General features: G+C 42.3%; 1 protein-coding gene across 5 annotated transcripts in view; it reads left to right on the forward strand.

Annotated features, from left to right (window-relative positions):
• NALCN (sodium leak channel, non-selective) overlaps nucleotides 1-24543 on the forward strand; it is a 617081-nt gene that overhangs the window by 349436 nt on the left and 243102 nt on the right. For all 5 annotated transcript variants that reach the window (XM_075590764.1, XM_075590763.1, XM_075590765.1 and 2 more), the window contains one exon: nucleotides 18440-18577. In XM_075590764.1, the coding sequence (XP_075446879.1) occupies nucleotides 18440-18577 (138 nt within the window). The remainder of the gene's footprint in view (nucleotides 1-18439; nucleotides 18578-24543) is intronic.

Genomic DNA, 24543 nt, shown 5'->3' on the forward strand with positions numbered 1-24543 from the left:
AGGGGCCCTGGAGCTTGCCTGTGAATTTTTTTTGTGCTTTTTGCCTGCATACAGTCTTACAAACAGCCTGAGCAACAAAAACAAAAATTCACCTGCAGCAGAGATCAGAATTAAAGGGCTACCCTGCACTGGAAAAAGCCACAAAACCACGGATGGACTCTTTTCCCCGATTCCAAAAGGAGAGAGAGAGAGACTGTGCTGAAGCAGGTAAACCTTATTTTCCTATCACAATAATGTTTAATATGGTTGTTGAAATAGGGGCTTTGCCTTCCAGCCATAGTCAGGGTTCAAGAAGTGAGTTAGCACTCCAATAAAAGGAGCTAGGCTTTGTTTATTATTTTCTTTAAAAAAAAAAACAATTTGCGGAAGCAGGGGAATTTTCAGCAAGCAAGTGCTGAGTGTAAAATTGCCCTACTGGGTAAAAAGGGATTGCTGAACTGTGTAAAGGGTAACCCAAAGCCAATTGCTGAGTGTTAAGTCGCCCTGCCGGGAGTGAAAAAAAGAAGAATATATATTTCTGCAAGTAAAGTCTGTCTGTGTATCTTGGGATTACAACATGCACCCAAAGTGTGAAGAGTGAATGCCATAATACCCAAAGATGAGACTGAAAATTACTGAACTCAAGCAGAAAACCAAATTCTTTTGCTGAAGCGGAGGGATTGCCCATAACAAGAAAATGGTGTAAAGCAAATGCCTTTGCTGAAGCAAGGAAATAGTGCCAAATCGGTCAAGGTGAAGAGTACACCTAAAGTGGAAAAAACGAAAACCTGGGAATTTAAAATGGCCGCCCAGCTGAAGTCAAATACATACTCTGCAAGAATGGGGAAGAAAATATGTTCCTGGGGTAAAGAGCTCAGCCACACGGAGCAGTGTCCCTTCAGGCCTTATTCAGGTGATGAGGATGGGCCCTATGTGGCTCCTGGAAAAGGGCAGCAGCCGGAGGACTATGTTTTCCAACGAGCCAAGGAACTACAGCAGCAAGCAATACGCTGTGAACCCAAGGAAGGTACAGAAGTTTTACTTAGCAACTGCACATCCATTATCACGGATGAGAAAGAATGCATGCACAGCAATGCTGATGTTGTAAAACATACCAAAGGAAAGAAAAAGAAAAAGTCTACAGAGATGCCTGTGAGAGCTGCGACCTCTACCAGCAAAATATGCCCACCGGTAGGACTATCACAAGCTGGGTTCTAGAAAATACACTGGCAAAAGCTGCAATAGTGCCTCCTGAGGTCAGGAAGAAAAATACACCTGATAGCCCCAAAATGGAGGACAAGATACAGCGTTCCTGTAATGAACCCTACCCCACGGAAGAGTGGCCCTTCCAGTCCGATGAGGAGGAAGACATCTCTAACGGGGAACCCAAACCGAGTCACACCCATAAAACACCCCAAGAATGGTGGGGGTGTCTGAACTCGGTACGAACCGAAAAGAGCGCTCCCTATGATGACGAATATGATCGGCAGGAGAAAGAGCGGGAGCAGCGGATCACCGAATATTTCCGTCAGCTAATACAGTTGCAAGAAAAGCATGGTGGATCCAGTGACGCTGCTAAAATTTCAAATGAAGATGGAGACCCCAGTATCCCTGAGGGGACGGTGTCATCCAAAACAAAAAGGCGAAAAAAGAAAAGCGGTTCTTCACGTACCGTGGAAGAAACAGACACGTCCGCAGATCCCGCAGAGAAAAAGGGGGACCGAGATGCCCTGCAGTCTAGAGAAAATGGAGGATTCGTCATGCGGATGACCGAATATCCAGAGGGCTCAAGGCAGAAGTCGGGTAACCCAAAGAAGTGTGTGTCCGGTGCCAACAGTGAGGAACCCTCAACTAACCATCCCAGGGAAGCGGAGCCGGAACCAGTGAGTGACGATCCCTTGACAAGCCCTGAAGATGCCCACAAAATTGCCAGCCGTGACTGTGATCTGCTCCGGGAACAATTGAAACTTGTGAGGGAAGATAATGCTGAGCTACAGAAGACTGTGCTCGCAATGTACTCTGAATCTGGAACACAATTGGACGATCTCAAGTTCGAGCTAAATGCTGCAAACACTAATAATGCCACCATGGCGGAAAAGCAGAGCCAATCCGATAAAATGATGGCTGAGCTGAAGCGGAAGTTTGAGGAGGCACTGAAGGAGATTACAGTCTTTCAGCAAGAGGTTCACACTCTTCGCGTAGAACTGAATGCCTCACAACAGGAGGTCAGCAGTGTCCGGACAGAGGTGGAAGTATCCCAGAAGGAGGTTCATACACTCTGCACAGCGCTGGATGCCTCACACCACGAGATCGGCACCTGCCGCACAAAACTGGAAGTCTCCAGAAAGGAACTTCACAGTCTCGCTGAGGAGCTGTACATTTCAGGGGATTTGTCCCTGTTCAAAAAGGTGCCTCTAATCCAGCAGTGTGGTGGTTAACTGCTGGTAATCAATTAAACAACACCACCTGGCTGATTAGAGGTTGGTTAGAAAAGCCTGCCTTTGAGACAGGAAGAGATATTCCTTAGTCCACAACTGGGCTGACCACGGAAATAGACAGAGCAGAGGTTCCTGAGTCTCACAGATGAGACTGACAGAGGGATCACAGATGTCTGGAGCTCACAAGACTTCTACATTTGAATGCTGAGATAACCTGAGGAAAAGGCAGCAACCCAGGAAAGAGAGAAGCCTTCCCCCTACTGCCAAGAGACAGATAAGACTTTCCTTATAAGGGTTGGGACCCGCTGCGCCCGGCGGCACGGGCGGCCCCACGAGCGTTCCCCACCAGCAGGGGAATCCTCCCGAGCCAGTCCCAGTCCCCCCTCACGGCACAGCTCACTACACGCTGTGACGCGTCAGCCGCCAGGGGATTCAAGAGAATTGTAATCCCAAGCGGCGACGCGTCATGTGGTGTGGTTGTGAGCCAATGAGGAGGGGAGGCTTCGGGGAGTGGGGAGGAGAGTGTGGGGGGAAAGCAGCATGAGTGCCTGTCTGTGTGTGTGTATGTGTGCCTGAGTGCCTGTCTGTGTATGTGTGTATGTGTGTGCCTGAGTGCCTGTCTGTGTGTGTGTATGTGTGTGCGTGAGTGCCTGTCTGTGTGTGTGTATGTGTGCGCCTGTCTGTGTGTGTGCCTGAGTGCCTGTCTGTGTGTGTGTATGTGTGTGTATGTGTGTGCCTGAGTGCCTGTCGGTGTGTGTGTATGTGTGTGCCTGAGTGCCTGTCTGTGTGTGTGTATGTGTGTGCCTGAGTGCCTGAGTGCCTGTCTGTGTGTGTATATGTGTGTGCCTGAGTACCTGTTTGTGTGTGTGTATGTGAGTGCGTGAGTGCCTGTCTGTGTGTGTGTGTATCCCACAGCCTGAAAAACCCATGAAGACAAGGGTACAGTGAGAGCTGGGAATACCGCTCATCTGAAAGACAAGGTTGCAAAATTTGAACCAACTAAACAAGCACTAGCAAAACCTTCAGCCACCCAGCAGGCAACAAAAGAAGGTACACGTGTATGTGTGTGCCTGAGTGCGTGAGTGCCTGTCTGTGTGTGTGAGCGGCTGAGGAGTTGAGGGGCTAAACAGTTGAGGGGCTGAGGGGCGGTATGTAACAGGGGACTTGTCCCTGTTCAAAAATGTGCCTCTAATCCAGCAGTGTGGTGGTTGACTGCTGGTAGTCAATTAACCAACACCACCTGGCTGATTAGAGGTTTGTTAGAAAAGCCTGCCTTTGAGACAGGAAGGGAGATTTCTGAGTCTCACAATTGGGGGGACTGACCAGAGGAACCGCTGTCTTGAGCTGCAGAAGGACTGGACTGTATGCTGATAGCAAGACAAGGGGACCAGACCTAAAAACCTGGACAGACATTGCTGTAGCACACAAAGGTGCTTACCCAAGAGAGCAGAGAGGACTTCCCCTACAGCTTCAGGAGACAGATAAGACTTTCTTTTGGAACTGTTATATATCTGTATATATGTTTATATTTTGGGGCTGGTAAATAGCGTAGCTAACCAACCCAGTCAGAGAGGGCTGAGCTACATGTGTAAATAGTCTCCAAAGCGGAGATAGGTTTTTGTTTGGCTTATTTTCATATGTTTTGCTGTGTTAAAGGGACAGGCGCAATAAAGCCTAATTGTAATTTCACCCTTAAAACAGTCTCCATTGCGTACCTCTGAACATATCTCTTACACAGAGGAATTTGCTAAATTTTATATAGATTTCTGTGATCTCAACAATTCAACTCCGAATGCTAAAGTCCAGGACCTGACCCAGATTGAGGCTTACCTTAGAGTTTGTAGCCTCCCAAAACTATCGGAGGAAGACCACAAAGTTTTAAATGCAAAAATAACCCAGTTAGAGTTAGTAAGGGCGGTTAGCTCATTGAAGCTGTCAAAGGCTCTGGGCCCAGATGGTTTCTCAAATCTGTATTACAAAAAGGTTATAGGAATACTAGGACCATGTTTACTAAATATATGCAATGATTTTCTTAGCGGAAAACAAATCCCCCGACAGATGACGAAACTCAATATAGTGGTGATCCCGAAAGAGGGTACAGACCCTTCTCACTGCTCAATACAGATCTGAAAAATTATATTAAAATTTTTGCCAACAAGTTGAACCCAATACACCCTAAATTAATCAATTATGACCAGGTAGGTTTTGTGAGTGAATGCCAGGCGTCAGATATTATTAATATGATACATCAGATACATAAATCTAAGATGAAAGCACTGTTGTTGGATGCGGAAAAAGGCATTTGATAGGATAAAATTGGATTTTTTAGACAGGACGTTGGAGGCATTTTGGATTCTCAGGGTTTATTTTTTTTAAAGGGTTTTCGTGCCCTCCACCAGATGCCAACAGCCACTTTGAAGATCCCAGAATGGAGGGGGAGGAATCTGATAACAATTAAGAACGAAACTAGACAGGGTTGCCCCCTCTCTCCTCTTCTTTTTGCCCTGACAATTGAACCCCTTGTGGCAACAATCAGAGCTTCCCCAAATATACAAGGGATTAATATAAAAGATGAGTGTTACAAATTATCACTTTTTGTGTCTGATTTTATCCTTACTATAGCTAACCCATTGACATCTCTCCCGAATTTACTATCCGCTCTCTGGAGGTTTGGGGAATTGTCTGGGTATAAAGTTAATGTGGGAAAATTGGAAGCGTTAAATTTAATGTTTATGGAAAGGGAGGTCGACATTCTTAAACTACATTTTGACTAGGGGTGGAAAAAGACCCATCTGAAATATTTGGGGATATACCTTACTAGGGACAACTTATTATATAAATATAACTATGCCGACCTTTTTTCTAAGATTAGAAAAGATCTACAAGTTTGGAATTCTCACTATATTTCCTGGATAGGGCATATAACCGGGGTTAAGATGAAGTTTCTCCCCAGACTTCTATATTATTTCAAAACATTACCAATATCTGTCCCACATACAAAAACAAATCCAAAAACGTATTATGCAATTTATTTGGAAACATAAACAACGGAGAATAGCTAGGTCAATTATGCTGGAGTCTAAAGAGGGATGGGGTCTAGCAGTTCCAAATATTCTAAAATATTATATAGCCTCTCATTTGAAACAAATGGTTTAGCATTCCCCGGGAAGGACCTACAGTATGCATGGGTGGATCTGGAAAGCTCACTTAAATACCCGCTTGGTCTAACTACTCTGCTGTGGTCAAGCTCTAGGACTGGGCTTGGGAGACAGCCTGAGCCGATGGTAATTGGGTTTACTTTGAAAATCTGGCAGTTAGCAAAAAAAATTAAATTAGATTTACGCTGCTGTTTGGTAATCCAGGGTTTTTGCGGGATTTTAGTGTTAGGACTTTGAAACCTGGAGACAGAGTGGAATTCTAGAGATAGGAGATTTATTAGAAAAAGATAAGTTGATGTCGTTTGAGGAACTGATGAGAAAATATGGTTTACATCAGACGGAGGTGTTTAAATATATGCAGGTCTGACATTTTGTGCGCCAGGGTTTTTATGAGGAGGAATTCCCTAAATATACATGATTTGAAGATCTATGCAAAATAAAAAAAATGTCAAAAGGGCCTGGTCTCATCCCTGTACCAAGGTTTAATCCCCCAAAAGGATACCCCGGCCCATAAATATATGGACCAGTGGGCTCTGGATTTCAAGACGGAGATAACAAGGGAGGACTGGGAAGATAAATGGGAGAATGTTGGTAAAAACCCCTATATGTTCAATTAGAAAAGAGTATATTTACAAAATTGTGTTACGCTGGTATTACACCCCAAAAAAGGTTAAAGCAAAAGTTCCGGAGGCGACCAATAGATGTTGGAGGGGGTGCGGACAGATAGGGGACTTAACATATATGGTGGTTTTTCCCAGTAATGCAGATATACTGGAGGACAGTTTGAAATTAATAATAGATGTGACGGGAATCAAGATTCCGCTAGACCCAATTTTAATTATTTTTGCTAAACCTATGGAAGATGTAAATCATTACTCAGCTAAAGTAATTATGCATATATTAACGGCGGCTAGGTGCGTGGTAGCTGAAGCATGGAAGAAGATATTGGTGCCCTCCAGAGGAGAGGTTACATAGTTACATAGTTACATAGTTACATCGTAGATGAGGTTGAAAAAAGACGTACGTCCATCAAGTTCAACCTATGCTAAATTTAGACAACCGATACTTTATTCTAGATCTATACTTACTTATTGATCCAGAGGAAGGCAAACAAAAAAACCCCATTAAGGGGAAAAATTAATTCCTTCCTGACTCCAAGAATTGGCAATTGGATTAATCCCTGGATCAACATCCTTCCCATGTATACTTATTTGGTATATCCCTGTATACCTTTCCCATCTAAAAAGATGTCCAACCTTTTTTTGAACAAATCTATTGTATCTGCCATCACAGTCTCCATGGGTAATGAATTCCACAAATTAACTGCCCTTACTGTAAAGAACCCTTTCCTTTGTTGCTGGTGAAATTTCCTTTCCTCCAACCTTAAGGAATGGCCCGAGTCTTTTGTGCTGCCCGTGGGATGAATAGTTCTGTTGAAAGCTCCTTGTATTGTCCTTGAATATATTTGTATTAGAAGAAGGTTATTAGAAGAGTTAACGGTATACAATTAATGGAAAAACTCACCTCATTTTTGAATCACACCACAAGGAAGTTTGATAGAGTCTGGGATCCCTGGGATGTGGATAGGGCTAAGGCACAATAAGTTAGAGGATCTAGGAGTGATGACTGTAGGATATCTCAGTGATAAAAGGTGATAAAATTCAAAATTGTGTATGATATGTAATGTGATTGTTGTTATTGTAAGAATTCGGGCCCAAAAGAGGTGTGCTAAAAACTGCTGTAGAAATCAAAGGATGCTCATTATATGAAAACTCTTTAAAAATGGCATTAAGAGTTGAATTAAAAAAAAAATGTTGTAAGTATTATCTAATACTACAGAACTGATTTATTAAAAAAACAAAAACATGTAGGATATTGCATGGATTGCACATTTAAGCTATTGTAGATGTGGGCATACCCTATTGAGTTTGCACTGGAAATATTTATTGGAAGTCATTGCTTAAATTCAAGATTGACATTGGATTTTACAATGTGAAATGTCCTGTTTTGACTAAAGGTATTTAAAATGTTGTTTTGAAATTAATCAAATGACACATAACACAACTAATCCGTGTTATTGGACAGATTCACTGATATTTTTCTAAAAGTGAAAAAAATGTCTTCGTTCTCCCTGAAAATATTTGCCTCATCCCAGTTCACATCAATGGAAGTAAATTGAAGTTTTTTAAATATTTAAGTATAAACAATGTGAATTATCAGGCGTAGATTTACCAAACTTCGATACTGATATCCCTGTGCATTAATGACCCAAAAATGATTTATTTTTTGCTGTATTTATTAAAGGTTTAACCCTTAAGTAACACTGCGATAACTAATTTTATTGCAGCGAAAAGTGTACAAAATTTTATGCGCGCATCACTAATTAACATGCAAATGAGTATGCATCACCTAATTAGATATGCAGTACTGCAAATAAGAATGCAAATGTATGTAAATTAAGAATTAATGGATAATTACCTAATCAAATGCTACTCACTAAACTGATACCTGGCGATATCGGTTTACTGCCTGAAATATTCCCTTTTTTTATGAGCTACCTCAAGCTGCTGTGAGGCCTATCTTGCCTCTATATATAATGGCCAATATAAGTGTAGCCCTTGTACCCCCTCCCCCCCTAAGTGAGATTGGGGTGAGTATGCTCTTCTAACTGCTCCTTCAGGGTGTTTGGGCTGTATACCTGTTGCAAACAGGAGGGCTGAGTGCTCCGCGATGGTGTGGGGAGAACCAGGACCGGGGTACAGGTTACCTTGATCTTCCTCAGTGCAGCGCCACCAGACAGCATGGATCCTCTGTGTTGAACAGGGGATGGCCCACACTGACAACTCTCCTTTCCCAGCAAAAGACAGTAATCACACTCCTTGTCTTTTCTGGGTTTTATTGCATGCAGATCATTCACAGAGTCATTACATTTCTGTCATCAGCTCCCTCAATGATAGTGCCCTGCTTCAGGCTTTGGGCCTAGAGCAGGTCTGGAGTACCCCTCCTACATCTCCTTATGAGGTGGAGGGCTGATGTTGTCGTCACTCCACAGAGGAGGAGAGAGAATGAGACCAGGGCCCCCCAATTTAAGAGAGTGCCCCAATTTATAACCTGAGGTGGATGACTGTAACCCTGCCCCTTAACAGAGCACGTTGAATACTGATTGGCTATCGCACTCTATAGATGAACCAATCAGTATCTACCCTCAGGCTGACACTCTCTGGTAGTTGCTAAGGCCCGCCCTTGGATACATATGACACAATCCAAGGATGCAAAACACACACAGACCTTATTGAAGGAATTAACCCTTCCACGGCCTGCACCTAACAGGACTTAAACTGGAAAGGTCCAGGCAGAGAAATAGCGGCCGGGAGGCTAGGCTACATAAGTATAGGCAAGATAACCCTAATCAACCTAGAATGGTTGATAAAAATATATAATATTACAATAGTTGCACCTATTAATATATATTATACAATATGAGCACCCTACAAATAAAACAAATAAAGCTGACTGAAGGCTTTCCTTTTATTTGAGTTAACACTTATTTGTATCACTGTCATTATTTAACGCCGTTACCACATTTTTGGTGTATATGGTCGAGATTGAAGCTCACAACTCACTAATGTGAGTTCTCAGTAAATATGGCAGAATTCTGAAAAAATAACTCTGCAATCCCAATTTTATATAACACAATGTTTTATTGCAGCAATATCCACCTTTAACCTGTGCATCATAAAGCCACAGTTTCCTCTGCCCCAGCTCCCTTTTTTATTACCAAGATGGCAAACAGGGGGTCACTGGAGCTTTAATTCTAGTTCCTGAGATATTTACCGGTGAAGTATAACAATGCTCGTCTCCGATAGGAAGCAGACCTGCAGAGCTAAGGTAGTACATCATCACCGACCGGAGCCAGGGGACAGAGTCCTGTTAGAGCTCTTGTAGTCGGGATGCAGGCAGAAGTCAAGGCAGGCAGCAGAGATGCAATGTTGGAGATCACAGGCTGGGGTTGCCAACAGGGAATCCACAGGCAGAAGGATAGGTAAAACAGCTAGAGCTGCAGACAAACAGGAACCTGGAACAAGACTCAGACACAGGAACCAAGGACAGGACTAGTATTCAGGGAACAGGGCACAGGAACAGACAGGGTTCTGGAACACATGGAACAGAATACCATGCTTTGGCAGGGGTTGGGAGTAGCTCATTTTTATTTAAAGCCCAGGAACTTCCTGGTATATAAATGCCCAATGTCACACAGGGCAATAGAAAGCTATGTCAGATGATGTTTAATTCGGGTGGTTTAACCGCCATTTTGTTTCTCCTAGAGGGGACTGCAACGCGCTACCTTTACCAATAAGTATCTCAGGAGCCAAGGGTTCCCTGGAGATAAAACATGTGTGTTTCTGCTCTGGGGACTCCTTGCCTCCTATCCTTTAAAAACATTTTGCTTTAGCCTGTTCAGTGCCCAAGACGTACGCTGTATGTCATAGGCTTGTTTTCTAGCAAGAGATCATTATCTGAATGCGATTGGAATAGAAAGCGAGTATCCTCAACCTATGTTTTCTTCCTGGTCACCCTACCTGTATGACATTCAACACAATCTTCAGTCTGACTTTTTGAGACTCGAAAAATGGATTTCCCAAAACAAACTGTTTTTAAACACTGACAAGACCGTAACAATGGTATTTGGGACCAAGACTAAATTTTTAAAGCTTCCAGCGACTGAGCTTCAGATTAGAACCAACACTAACACCACCCTAACCCCTGTCACTAGTTTTAAATACCTGGGCATATGGTTTGACTCCCACTTAACATTCGGGATGCACATTGATACCCTGACAATCAAGATCTATGCCAAACTAGGGGTACTTTACAGAACAAATCCTCCCTAAGTCTCCTGGACAGAAAGCGTATCGCACAGCAGATGCTAATGCCATAGTATATATGCTAATGCCATAGTATATGGTTCAGCACCTCAAACACATCTTAGCTAACTTGACACCCTCTACAATTCAATTTGTCGTTTTATTCTCCAATGCAACTATAACACACATCACTGCGAAATGCTCAAAGAACTAGATTGGTCATCACTCGAGTCTAGGCGCAAAGTTCACCTTTCCTGTCTTGCCTTCAAATTCTTTATGGGCAAGCTACCCAGCTACTTGAACAAGCTCCCCGCCCTTACCACATGCAGCACCTATCATCTGAGATCAGACTCCAAAAGACTGTTCATGGTCCCAAGGCTCAATAAAGTATCCGGACATTCCTCCTTCTCTTACCGTGCACCCCAAAACTGGAACAACCTACCAGAGACTCTCACATCCACCACCAGTTTAAGTTCTTTCAAATCTAAGTCTGTCACACATTTTAATCTGGTCTGTAACTGTTTCATATGCCCATAATATAATCTTTAACTGTGCATGCAATGTCTTGTATATAATGTATAACCTGCTCATTAATGTAACTGTATTTGTAACCATGTATTATTTGTCTTAACTCTGTGCCCAGGACATACTTGAAAACGAGAGGTAACTCTCAATGTATTACTTCCTGGTAAAATATTTTATAAATAAATAAATGATCTGTACACGATGTGGCTAAGTGGCGTAAGACAAGGTCTTCTGTGACTCAAAGGGTCAATGTTGTGATTTGGTTGTTATTGTCTTCCCATTGTACTGCACTGTAAAATATGTTGGCCTAATATAAATACATTATAATAATATTAGATGATAGAAAAGCTTTCAAAAAGTAAGTTATATTTACGGTATATATTAGAATTTAAAATGTGCTTTTATTTATTTTATTTTTCATTCAAAATATGTTCACCTTGGTGTGTTTTATGAATATTTTTTTTAATGTTTATTTCTCTGTTTGTTCTTTGTATCAGAAAAGTATCATGTTTTCTCTCTTGGTAGAATAAGATTAAAACTGATACCATTCCTTTTTTTTTAAGAGAAGTATATATTTTTCTTCAGTGGTATCACAAAATAGCTAATTAAGTACTAGAACCTAAATACTCTAAGAAACTTGACAATCTGCTTTATAAAGTAAATTAATTCAGAAAAGCTCACATTTGCATGAATCTCAAGGTCTCATTTTCACAGCTGTTGGCTCTGTCAGTTTGATGGGCGCATTTCAGATTCATTTTAACATAAACTGAAGAAAGTGTACCTTTCAACTAAAAATATCTTGTTCTGGAAGAAAGATTGCTCAGTGTAAAACACACAATCATTTTGAACTATGGCATCTATTCTTCTTAAATGTATTGGGGGGTTTATCAAATATTTCTGACCTGACAGTATCTGTTACAGAAACATATTCTAACTGGGAATTTGATCAACAATTGGGATAGTGACTTATTACCAGCTGGACGATTTTATGGTGATTATAATGCTGGTTATCTAATATAAACATTTTTAGTCGCTGAATGCTTTATAATTTATTCAGGGGTTACATGCAAGCATTAGGTAGAGAGTTCTAATCTAATGAGTTGGTATTTCTTAGGAATTGTTCTGAACCGTTCTAAATCTTACAAACTCATTAAAATAATTACTATATTTATGCACAAAGAAGTTTTTGTTTGTTTGTTTTTGTTAATTCTCCAGGTGTCAAGTGTAAGAAACCGATCCCATTTCTCACATTTGGTATGTGCCACTGTAGACCTGTTGGAGGGTTTTAACCAAGAAAAGACGAAACATTATGGCCAGTGTAGAAAGGCGGAGTGTAGTTCAAGTTCTCCCTAAGGCCTAGATTTAATAATGACAGCAGCGTAATTAATGTGGATTTAACTTAATCATATGTGTTTGATAGGTAATACCATATTCACAAAAGAAGTGAATGTTGTGTTAAGATTCTTTACGCATGTTAAAAGTTTGGTATTCATTTTTACACATATTATATCAAATTGAATGCAAATTAAATAATTAGGACCTAAATCATAATTGGCCCATTGCTCTGGTTAAGGCTGGGAAATAATGCGGTGGAAACTTTTAAAATCATATAAATAAGGAAAAATGAACAATCAACAATCCAAAAAATACAAAGACACTAAATAAATGTTCAAACGTTGTATTGAATCAAATATAACATTGCAGTTAGGTCTTAGTATAAGACTTTATCAAGAAGGGCAGTTTTGGCCCGAAATGTTGAGTCTCATTAACCTGAATGTCAGTCTGTCATTCTTTCATTATTTGTTGTAAGGTTTTTTTTACCTTTATATTGCATTTTGATATTACATGTATTAGATTTTTCTATATACACATTATATGTATACTATTGTGATCATTTGAGTCTTGTACTATGATCTTACTGCAATGTTGTTTTGGATTCAATATACCTTTTGGACATTTATTTCGTATCTTGGTATTTTTTGGATTATATATTGCTCATTCTTCCTGTTTATAGTATTTTTGGGTGGGAATTAGTTCATTTTTCATATATTTTATGATTTTCTAGATTTGTTCCTTTGCATTACCTCTCTGTGAACTCTGTGATGTTACATCTTATTTCAAATATTCAACTATTTAAATCATGACATGGCATTAAAAGCAAATTTGCACTTTTACAGAAGATGCGTTGTTACTGGAGAAATGTAGCTTTGTTTTAACTTTTAAGAACACCCAGCAATCCCCAAAATGATCAATAATTCATCAAAAGCGATTATGACATACAGTAGTAAGAAAAATACAAAAATGTATTCAGTATCGTCACTGAAAATCACTATATGTACTTACTACCAGAAAGACGCATGTAAGATATGTAAAATAAACTACTCCATTAGTCTAAGTTCTTCCTATGATCAAAGAAGAAACATGACTAATAAATATAACTAATATCTGTGCATACGCAGGAAAAGAGGAAATAGTTCTCATTTATTGTGGCCTTGTTTTGCATATAGAGTATTAGCAAACATACTGTGTATCCTATTATAAATAAATTCAGTTAAATTAGCACACATACAGTACAGTACTGTACATGCTACTTAGAAATAACTAGTGATTCATGTCTTAACCGAGGGAAAAAAGCACATGTTCCTGTTTTGGTTAACATAGCATTATTTTTTACTGATTTAACACAGCTTAGTATGTATGTATGTATTGTAATGCCCAAATCACGTTGCAGTATCTTTAAGTCCCAGAATAAGGCTGGACACATTGTATTTCTCTACACAGGGTTTATTTACAGGGTTAAATTATACACTAACAGGCCCACCGTCCCTTTGCGTCAAAACAAATCATAAAAACAACACCCACTCTAGCTACACCTGCAGCTTCAGCCCTCACTAACTGGGTGGCCAGCTAAGCTGGTTACTGCCCCAAAACAGGTAATACTATATCTAAACATACACAGTCTCTGCACACAGCAATATAGTGTTTCTCTTATCTGTTTCTGTTGGGGCTCCAGGTAATTCCCTCTGGACCCTGTGAAAGTTCAGAGAATCCCTCCTCTGTAGTTCCATCTTTATGGACCGGACATTCCCGCTTCAGTGCTGTTTCGCATCCTTCATTCTTAGGGGATCTCAGCCCCACGAGAGCTCAGAGAATCTCTCCTCTGTAAGTCCAATGTTAAGGACAGGACATCCCCTGCTTCAGTGCAGTCTCGCATCCTTCCTTCTTCCTGGGGTTAAAAACCCAGGCAGTCCAAGCAGGCTCCGTGCCCACCGTCCAGTGAGCCTAGGGGACTGTATCATCCATCTTCCTTAGCTGGGGAGCACTTTCTCTCTGTTCTCCTTCACAGAGGAAAAGCAGTCCCTCTCAGTGTAGTTACTCGTGACTTTTTAAGCTCCTGTTGATTCAGGAGTCCAACCTGATTAGCTGCAGCTGAACTAGCTTCTCTAGTGGAAATTAACTCCCTATAGGCTGGAAAGTATACAATCTGCAACACTCCAGCCTATACAGGGACAGTGATTGTATCACAGTATGTATTGTGACATAGTCCCAGAATATTAGGCAGTGGTCTGTCCGATTTTAAGGCAGAAAGTGGAAAAAAGGGAAAAATTATCCATTCCACAGTTTCACATTTGCTGAGACTGTGGGATAGAAACTCCAGGCCAGAGATTAATGGTGCTGATTTCCCTCACCTGCTGTCCTAATTACCAGAACAGGTATTTAGAGCAGAGAGGGTTGCTTTTTCAATCTCTCACCTAGAGCCTGGAGGCTGGGAGTATCGCAGCTCCCCTGCATCCAGTTCGGGGAGAATGCCCCCTTCACATACTGAATCATCTGAGGATCTAATGGGGCGCTGTACCCATCACAGTTAAGGATTTAATGTTATTCTATCTGTATGTTATTTTTAAGTTGGTAACTGGCTTAGCCAACCAATATTGCAGGTAGGGATATGCATGTGAGTTAGTCTCCTGACAGGATTAGATGTTATTTTTATGAGTTTATTTTGATTTACAGTGTTTAAATATGTGTTGTGTCACTGATGGAGAAATAAACCGCTGAAGGTTGAGGGCTGAGTGTCCTTTGTGTGTATACTGTACACGTGTTTGTCCCCCTTTTATACAAAACTAACCTTAGAAGGCTGTGTCAGGAAGAGCCTGGGCAAGCGGCAGCGCTACATAAAGGGAGCAGTTTGCCCTAGTATGTATGTATTTATGTATTTATTTACTAGCTGAGAGACCCGGCGTTGCCCGGGAGTCACACTGTCCCTCCCCCCACACACAAACTGTCCCCCCTCCCCCACACACTGCCCCCCCCCAACACACACACACACACTGTCCCCCCCTCCCCCACACACACACTGCCCCCCCTCCCCCCCATACACACTGTCCCCCCCCACACACACACTGCCCCCCCCCCACACACACTGCCCCCCCTCCCCCACACACACACTGTCCTTCCCCCCCACACACACGGTGTCCCACACACACAGTCCCCCCCTCTCCCCCCCCACACACTGTCCCCCCCTCTCCCCCCCCACACTCTGTCCCCCCCCCCCACACACACACACTGTTCCCCCCCTCACACACACACACACACTGTCCCCCATCCCCCACACACTGTCCCCCCCCTCACAAACACACACACTGTCCCCCCCTCCCCCACACACACTGTGTCCTCCCCTCCCCCACACACACACTGCCCCCCCCCCCCACACACACACACTGTTCCCCCCCCTCACACACACACACACACACACTGTCCCCCATTCCCCACACACTGTCCCACCCCTCCCCCACACACACTGTCCCCCCCTCCCCCACACACACTGTGTCCCCTCCTCCCCCACACACACACTGCCCCCCCCTCACCCACACACACTGTCCCCCCCTCCCCCACACTGTCCCCCCCTCCCCCACACTGTCCCCCCCTCCCCCACACACACACTGTCCCTCCCCCCCACACACACGGTGTCTCACACACACTGTCCCCCCCTCTCCCCACGCACACACAAAGCCCCCTCCCATGTTACAGGACTCACAGCAGCGCTCCTCTCTCCCGGGCTCCTCCGATTATCGCGCGCCTTGCCCTTCTCTGCTCTCCCTCCTCCCGTCCGTGGAGCACTGCGCACGCGCCCCCTCTCTGCACCTGTGAGCGCGAGTCACCGGGAAATGTGCAGCAGGGAAGGTGCAGGGCCTGTCCGTGTGACGGGGGAGAGTGACGGCCACCGGGAGGGGGGAAGGTGCGGGGCCTGTCCGGCTGATGGGGGAGAGTGACGGCCACCGGGAGGGGGGAAGGTGAGCTGCGGTCCGGGTGACGGGGGAGAGTGACGGCCACCGGGAGGGGGGAAGGTACGGGGCCTGTCCGGGTGATGGGGGAGAGTGACGGCCACCGGGAGGGGGGAAGGTGCGGGGCCTGTCCGGCTGATGGGGGAGAGTGACGGCCACCGGGAGGGGGAAAGGTGAGCTGCGGTCCGGGTGACGGGGGAGAGTGACGGCCACCGGGAGGGGGGAAGGTGAGCTGCTAGGGGGCATGAAGCAGTGGTGTGAGTGTGTGAGGCCAATGAGAGGTGTGCGGGGGCGGGCCAAGGGGGCCTGAAGCAGTGGTGTGAGTGTGTGAGGCCAATGAGAGGTGTGCGCGGGCGGGCGGGCCAAGGGACCAATGAGATTGCTGCTAGGGACAGGGAACACACCACAGACAGGGAGACATACATACAATGATTTCACAAATATATAGTAAGATATAGCGCCATTAATGTACATACAGTAGAGGCAACGTTTATTCTAACATTTGCCGTAAACTAGCCGGGTTACATTCTGGGTATGTGCTGGGTATGTGCTGGGTATGTTCTGGGCTAGTTTGAGGCACGTTTAAGGCATTTCTGCATTGACTAACGACCCATAGGATTAACACAGCAGGGATCCCTGGCAGTCCAATTCAGTTTGAATGGGACTGCCAGGGACCCCCGCTGTTAATCTGATAGGCCATTAATCAATGCAGAAATGCTGGGGCTAGTTTAAGGAAAGTTTAAGGCATGTATTCAGAATGTACCTGGGTGTTTCCTGTTTTTTGGGGGGAATTGCCACTGGTTTTTGTTCGAATAAGAGTTGCCTCTACTGTAGTGCTTCACAGCAGTAATACAAGTGAAAATCATATAAATAACAAATAATATAAATAACACATAATGGGAAGAAGAGCCTCAGACATAAAAGTAACATTTTGGAAATGGAGTTCCTGCTCAGAAGAGCTTACAATCTAATTGGTTGGTAGGAAGAATGTACAGAGACAGCAGGAGGGTGTTCTGGTAAGTGCATCTGCAAGGGGCCAAGGTTTATGTATGAGGTGTAAATTATCAGCAATGGAGCTGCTCATATGCTTCCTTTAGCAGATGTGTTTTAAGGTGGTTCCTAAAATTGGATAGAGAGGGTGCTAGTCGGATATTGAGGGGAAAGGCATTCCAGAGGTGTAGGGCAGTCGGTGAGAAAGGTTTAAGGCGGCAGAGGGATTAGCTACAAAAGGGATAGAGAGAACGCTTAGTGAATCTGGACCTAATTATTTCCATTGCACTAGCTGGTGCACAGAGTATAAAATAGACAAATACAGATGCAGGATTAAAACATTATTTTGATGACACAATATTCTTGTACAGTACTGATAAATAGACCCCAAATTATTCTACGTACTGCATGCAAATATACATTGTTTATGTTTCAAAAATGGAGACAGAGCACTGAAAATTATGTTTCACCTTTTGCTGCAATGTAATTATGTGGCATAGCTCCATTAAAACTTCAGAAGTCCTTTAAAGAAAAACCTTACCAGTGCAATATACATCTTTTTCCATTTCCAACACCAGTGGAGCTACTTTTTCAGAAGTGATCTAGTATGAGTGATGGATGTTTAGGTACGTGTATATGGACAATAACATTAGCTGAGTAAGAGATGGAGGTTTAGGAGGTCTATATCTTGATGCATTTCTTATTGTCATGATACCATATAATGAACAAACACAAAAGTTCTCCATAGATTAAATTATAGCGTACAAAGCTTTCAAAATCTCACAGGCCTTTTATAATTGATTCTATCAAGATATCGGTACATTTAAATGCATCACAATTTACAGCAAATCTACTGTACACTTCTCCGGAACAAATATATCTAATACAATTTTAAGATACGCTTTATCAGGAAAAGCACATAGAGATTATGAAGATTATAAATATGTTCTGGGACACTATAGAGAGATGCATTCTGATAAGCATAATTACGTTGCACACGCGTGATAACAGAGAACATGAATTTACTGATATACTGTAGCTGGTGAATTTAAAAAAAATCAGGTTTATATAAACATACATGTATACATAGCAATATATACATAACGGTTACATATCTCAAATGGGAATCACTACTGTAATTGTCTTGGAAAGCGTATCTTAATGTGGAGGTGGTTTTAACACTTGTTTTTTCTTCCTTGCAGGCATTTATGTCAATGTTTCAGATTCTGACACAGGAAGGATGGGTGGATGTCATGGATCAAACTCTTAATGCCGTGGGACATATGTGGGCACCAGTGGTTGCAATTTACTTTATCCTTTATCATCTTTTTGCTACTCTGGTGAGTTACCAATTATAGATTTCCGGGAGAATTACTATTTTAAATTATACTTAATAACCAAAGTTATTGTGTGTGTTTCATACCATCCCATAGAACAGATCTTTATTGAACAGTATGTCAGATTTAAGTTTTCAAATAATAGAGCTATATTCTGTTTGCCACTTCTCGGCCTGATGTGAGACTTTTTTCTAGTAACTAGATATCAGGCTATAACCTTAGTCTCGTCATTATCACAGTGTACTTGCAAATGACCTTAAAAATTTGCATTTTAAATTATCAGCCAATGAAAAGGGTCATGTATTCATCATGTAGATCGTCTCTTTTCAGTTACATTGCATTCTCTTCACAGCTGTAATTAAACTGAAGAAAAAATCCTCTGGGGTATAAATAGTTCATTAGAAATCAGTGCAGCTATTTCCCGAAGTCTGGTGTAAAACTTAATGCAAGGGATTTAATCCTTGCCCGCACTAATAATGCAAAAATAGACGAATTAATTTGGAGATTTCCACTAAGATTTGGATGATTTTTGACATGTCAGCTTTAACACTATGGGGCCTATGCTATAAGCGTTCATAAGCCACTTATCGAGCACTCATCGGCCAAAAAGCCTACTGCGATTATGTAAGCCTCAATAAGTGGCGATAAAAGAATGAATCGTCAAATTTTTCTGCCGTCAAAAAAGATCGCCGGGTGATAAGCCACTTATCGGCAGGTTCTGAAACTCGTGCGATTCTAGTAGCCGTGATTAGATTATCGAGGCCTATCGTGGCTCTAGAATGGCGAGTTTCTCCCACAATAATCATGCCAGGAAAAGTTGGCCTGAGGCTGGTGAGAAGCTGCTGAGAGGTGGCGAGACAGGACTTAGAAAAAAAATACTTTTTTTCTGCATCGGGTTCATGCCGAGAGTCTCTGGAGCTGATATCCATTAATATCAGCACCGGAGACCCCCGGCATGAATCCCATGCAATAAAAATGCATTTACATGCAACTTCATTACCTTAGCAGCTAACCTCCCGCTACCCACCAAGGACCAAAAATCCCCTTCACCCACCCCCGAAACCCACAATAAACACTAATACCCACCTCCTCTACTCCCACATGATTGATACCAGAGGCCGCGGGTGTCCTCAGGTGGTCCCTGTGGGTGTCTAGAGGCCCTTGGGTGGTTCCCTCGGGTGTCCGGGGATCCTCCGGTGGTCCCTGTGGGTGTCCAGGAGTCCTTAGGTGGTCCCCACTGGTGTCTTGGGGCCCTCAGGTGGTCCACACGGGTCCCCGCTGGCCTGCTGTACCAATCCTGTGGCAAAAAAAAATGTGCAATACATTGAAATAAATACACCCACCTTCCCCCCCAACACATACAGTACAATAATCAGCAAAATAACTATTATCCAGATATAGATAATAGCTCATTTGCCCATTATAAAATAAAACATTAGCCAGCCAGCATAAATAAGTAAATAAAACTTTCTACTTACCCCTGCCATCATGAAGGGCATCCTCATCAGCATCAAGTATCAAGTTTGCTAAGGTGGGTTTGGGGTGCCGAGCCGTATAATAGATATCCCCATAGTCAATATTTGGCATTTGCATCTGCTGTGCAATACGCTTTCTGACCAGCAGACTTAGGGAGGATTTCTTCCTGTAAAGTACACCTAGTTTGGCATAGGTTTTGGATGTCAGGGTATCAATGTGCATCCCGAATGTTAAATGCGAGTCATACCATATGCCCAAGTATTTAAAACTAGTAATAGGAATTAGGGTGGTTTTAGCGTTTGTTCTGATCTGGAGCTCAGTCATTGGAAGCTTTAGGAATTTAGCCTTGGTCCAAAATACCATTGTTACAGTCTTGTCAGTGTTTTTAAATCAGTTTGTTTTGGGAAATCCAATTTTCAAGTCTCAAAAAGTCAGATTGAAGTATGTATTCAAGGTCAGAGAGGCTATGGCTGTGTGCATAATATTGTGTCATCTGCATACATGGGTATTGAGGCTCCTTTACAAGCTGTAGGAAGATCATTAATGAACACTGAGAAGAGCAGGGGCCACAGAACAGAGCCTTGCAGGACACCGCAGGTGATGGCCAAGGGGTTGGAGTTAGAGCCTGGGATGGACACATGTTGAGATCTACCTGATATGTAGGAATGAAACCAGTTTAAAGCATCCTTCCTTATTCCAGAGCACTGGAGTTTGTTTAGCAAGATAACATGATCAGCAGTATCAAAAGCCTTTGCAAAATCTAGGAATATGAGAGAGAGAGACCCCCTTATTTTGTTGTTCCCTCCTCCTTTCCCATTGTGGTATCCCTTCCCTTGTATAGTTTCCCAACATCACTATTCTTAGGGTCCATTTTGTGTCTTTCCTGCTGATGTGACATTATTCCAGGTTTGTAAATAACTAACTAATACACCAAAACTACAGCGCTTAACCTATAAAGAGCTAATGCTAAAAAATGTGCCTTAAATTAAATAGTGTGCATACTTAATTACGCCTACAATATAATAAAGTGCACATACAATATCAAGTGAACGTGATGACTAAAAAATAAACAAATAAAGCAGCCTAAGTTGTCCCACAGTGCAGGTTATCTCTTCAACCTACACACAAAACTCATACAAAAACCATATGGGATACCTGGCGCTTAATACAATAGAAAGTGTCCATACAGTACAGTCCTTTAAATGTCCAAATGATGTTCCCAACCAAAATGACGATTGCAGTTGAATTCATTAGTCCCCCTGTAACCGGGGACTTATCCTTGTTCACAAATGTGCCTCTAATCCAGCAGTGTGGTGGTTAACTGCTGGTAGGCAATTAACTAACACCACCTGCCTGATTAGATTGCTTAGAAAAGCCTGTCTTTTGAGACAGGAAGAGAGACTCCTTAGCTCACACCTGAGCTGAACTTTGGAAACAGAGCAGAGATTCCTTAGTCCACAATAGGGCTGAACCAAGGAAGGCCAGATGTCTTGAGCGACAAGCTGACCACAAGACAAAGGGGACAAGATTCTAAACTTGGAGCCTGACATTTTCTGTGCACACAAGGGTGCGGTTCCAGGAGAGCAGAGCAGCTTCCCCTACAGCAGCCCAGCTAACAGATAAGACTTTTTCGTATAAGACTATTATCTATGTCGGTGTATTGATAAATGTCTCCATGATTTGGGGCTGGTCAATAGCTTAGCTAACCAACCCAGTCAGAGAGGGCTGAGCTACATGTGTAGATAGTCTCCAAAGCAGAGATAGGTTTTCTTTGTTTGGCTCACTATTTCGCTTATGTTGATTTTTTGCTGTGTTTTAAGCGACAGGCACAATAAACCCTTGTTATAATTTCACCTTACAACAGTCTCCATTGTGTACCTCTGCACATGTCCTCCTACACCCCCCTAATAAAGGGTTAAAGAAAAAACACAAATTGCGCAGTATATCTGGACAGATACATACAGGACAGTACGACCACAGTGAAACTACTTACAAGATATATCTTGTAACTTTCAGTAGAGAGGATCTGTGCTTTAACCTCTTCCTTGCTGTGATCACGAATCCCACGCGAATCTTCTCAATCCTCCTCTTCTTTAGCCTCTCCCAAGTAGATATTCGGAAGGCATGATAAGGAGAGAATACAGCAAGATAGTGTGGAAAGTACAAAACAATTTATTAAAATATATAAAAACAGCCAAATATAAACGCACATATGGATGCAGTAACACGTGCAATACTAGGATGCCGTCCGCAGCTTGCTAAGGTGTCCCTTTGCTTGCCACAAATCAAGTACAGCTGTATGGCTCCTCTCAGCAGCAACTCAGTGCCCAGGACTCTCTTCGCCCTCCCTGGTGTGTTCTGGCGCTGGTCCCGCTGACGTCACTGCCTGAGTGCCGTTCAAACAACTGGGAACCTCCTCTGCAGACGGTGCCTCTAGAACTCCTCCCCCCCTAACGCGTTTCGTGACGTGGGGATGTCACATTTTCAAAGGATAAGGAGCTACTGGCGATATGCCCTATTTATACCTCCAAGAAGTAATTAACCCCTTGGTGTCAAATTACATTACATATACATATGACAAAACATATTAAAACACAATAGAATTCATTAATACAGATGCTATACATTACTACAAGTCAAAAGAGATTAACTCTGGGATTCATTGGCTTGTATAATGGAACAAATAGTTAATAAAGATATTAAATGCATAGGGGATAAAGAGTGATTTTTAATCCCTTAGGAAGGAGGCTCGATCGAACTCTATATTTAAGCCTTTAGGTGTCAGTGTCCTTAGTGTATATATCCAGAAGCTTTCCCTTCTGGACAAATTCCTAAGTCTGTCACCTCCCCTCCAGTTAATTTTAGGGCACTCTATCCCCTTACATGTTAATCCTTCAAGGTTTTGGCCGTGAACTATTTTCAAATGGTTAGAGACACTGTGATTTACAAACCCTCTTTTAATATTGTACACGTGCTCGGCTAGCCTACGTTTGAGGGGTCTCCCTGTTCTCCCCACGTATTGGAGACCGCAGGGACATTGTAATAAGTAGACACAATACGTACTTCTACAGCTAATGAAGGTGTTAATTATATAAGTTTTGTTGGTGACTGTGGAATGGAACTTGTCACCCTTTTTGCTGTAATTACACCCAATACACTTGCCGCATGTAAAGTATCCTTTCAAATCACCCAATCATGTACTGTTACCCTGTTTGGGTCCACCTAAGGGACAACTAGGTGCTAGAGAGTCTTTTAGGTTCCTAGCCTTCTTATACACAATTTGCGGATGAGATGGTAGTACAGATTTCAAAATGGGATCTCGCTGGAGAATTCCCCAATGTTTTTTAAAAGTTTTCATTATCTCAGCAGCCATACTATTATATCTAGTGATAACGGGTATAAATTCTCCCTCTTTATCTTTTTTATTTTTCTTATCCATACTAACTAGTGCAGTTCTATCTACATTATTAACCCTTGCAATAGCTTTATTGACCTTAAACGGATTATAATCACGCTCCCTAAATTTGTCTTTTAATTCACATATTTGTTGGTCATAAATATGCTTCTGGGAACAGTTCCTTTTTATTCGTAATGCCTGACCTTGTGGGATATTATCAATCAATGGAGTGGTGATGGCTAGACGCCAATAGGTACGTGTTGGCGTCAACCTCTTTGTGATACGTTTTAGTATGCACCACCCCATCTTCTACGTACAAGGTGAGGTCAAGGAAATTAATAACTGTTCGATCACTACTTGAAGTGAACCTAATATTGTATGGACAAATCTACGTAAGTACCAGCACTCACTGTCTAATAGCTAAATGATGAAAACAGTTGTAATGCAGAATAAACATTTAATAATAAAACGAACCAGAAATAAATCAAATGTGTTTGCAGAAACCAGTATCACAAATGGGCATGTCACAAAGTGAGGGGTGGTGGGGGGGTAAAAGGAAAAGGGGAAAAAACATGAAACACAAGGAATATACACACAAAACTAAACAAAAGAAATTTAGTAGGGACAAAAAGGATTATGACGAGTGCAAACAGAGAAATTGGAAAAGAGCTAAAAGTGTCTCCACCAATGAGAACATTGTTACCAATATTGAATTAGTCCCATCTGTTATTGAGGAAAATAAGGATCAGAGCTACAGCGATGTAGTTCAGGAGAAAAACAAACAGAAATCCCAACAAGAAAGGTCTACAGGGAGTTTCAAAAATAAAAATAGAAACAAAAGTAAACACCAGAGTAATGAGAGACCTTTAAGAAGTCCTCAGAAAAAAGTGAAGAAGAGGGAGAACAAATTTTTAGACACTATAGAGATAGATCACCTATTCATAGGACGCAGTTGGTAAATAATAAGACTAGTATCTTTAACTTGAGCAAACACAAATTGACAGAAGTTGAGACCACAGTCCTAGAGAAAGGTCTTAAGTTTGCACCAGTACGTGGCCCCAATATGTTTGAACTTTATGTAGATGTTCATAAATTT

This window comes from Ascaphus truei, chromosome 3, assembly GCF_040206685.1.
Source record: "Ascaphus truei isolate aAscTru1 chromosome 3, aAscTru1.hap1, whole genome shotgun sequence".
Lineage (NCBI taxonomy): Eukaryota > Metazoa > Chordata > Amphibia > Anura > Ascaphidae > Ascaphus > Ascaphus truei.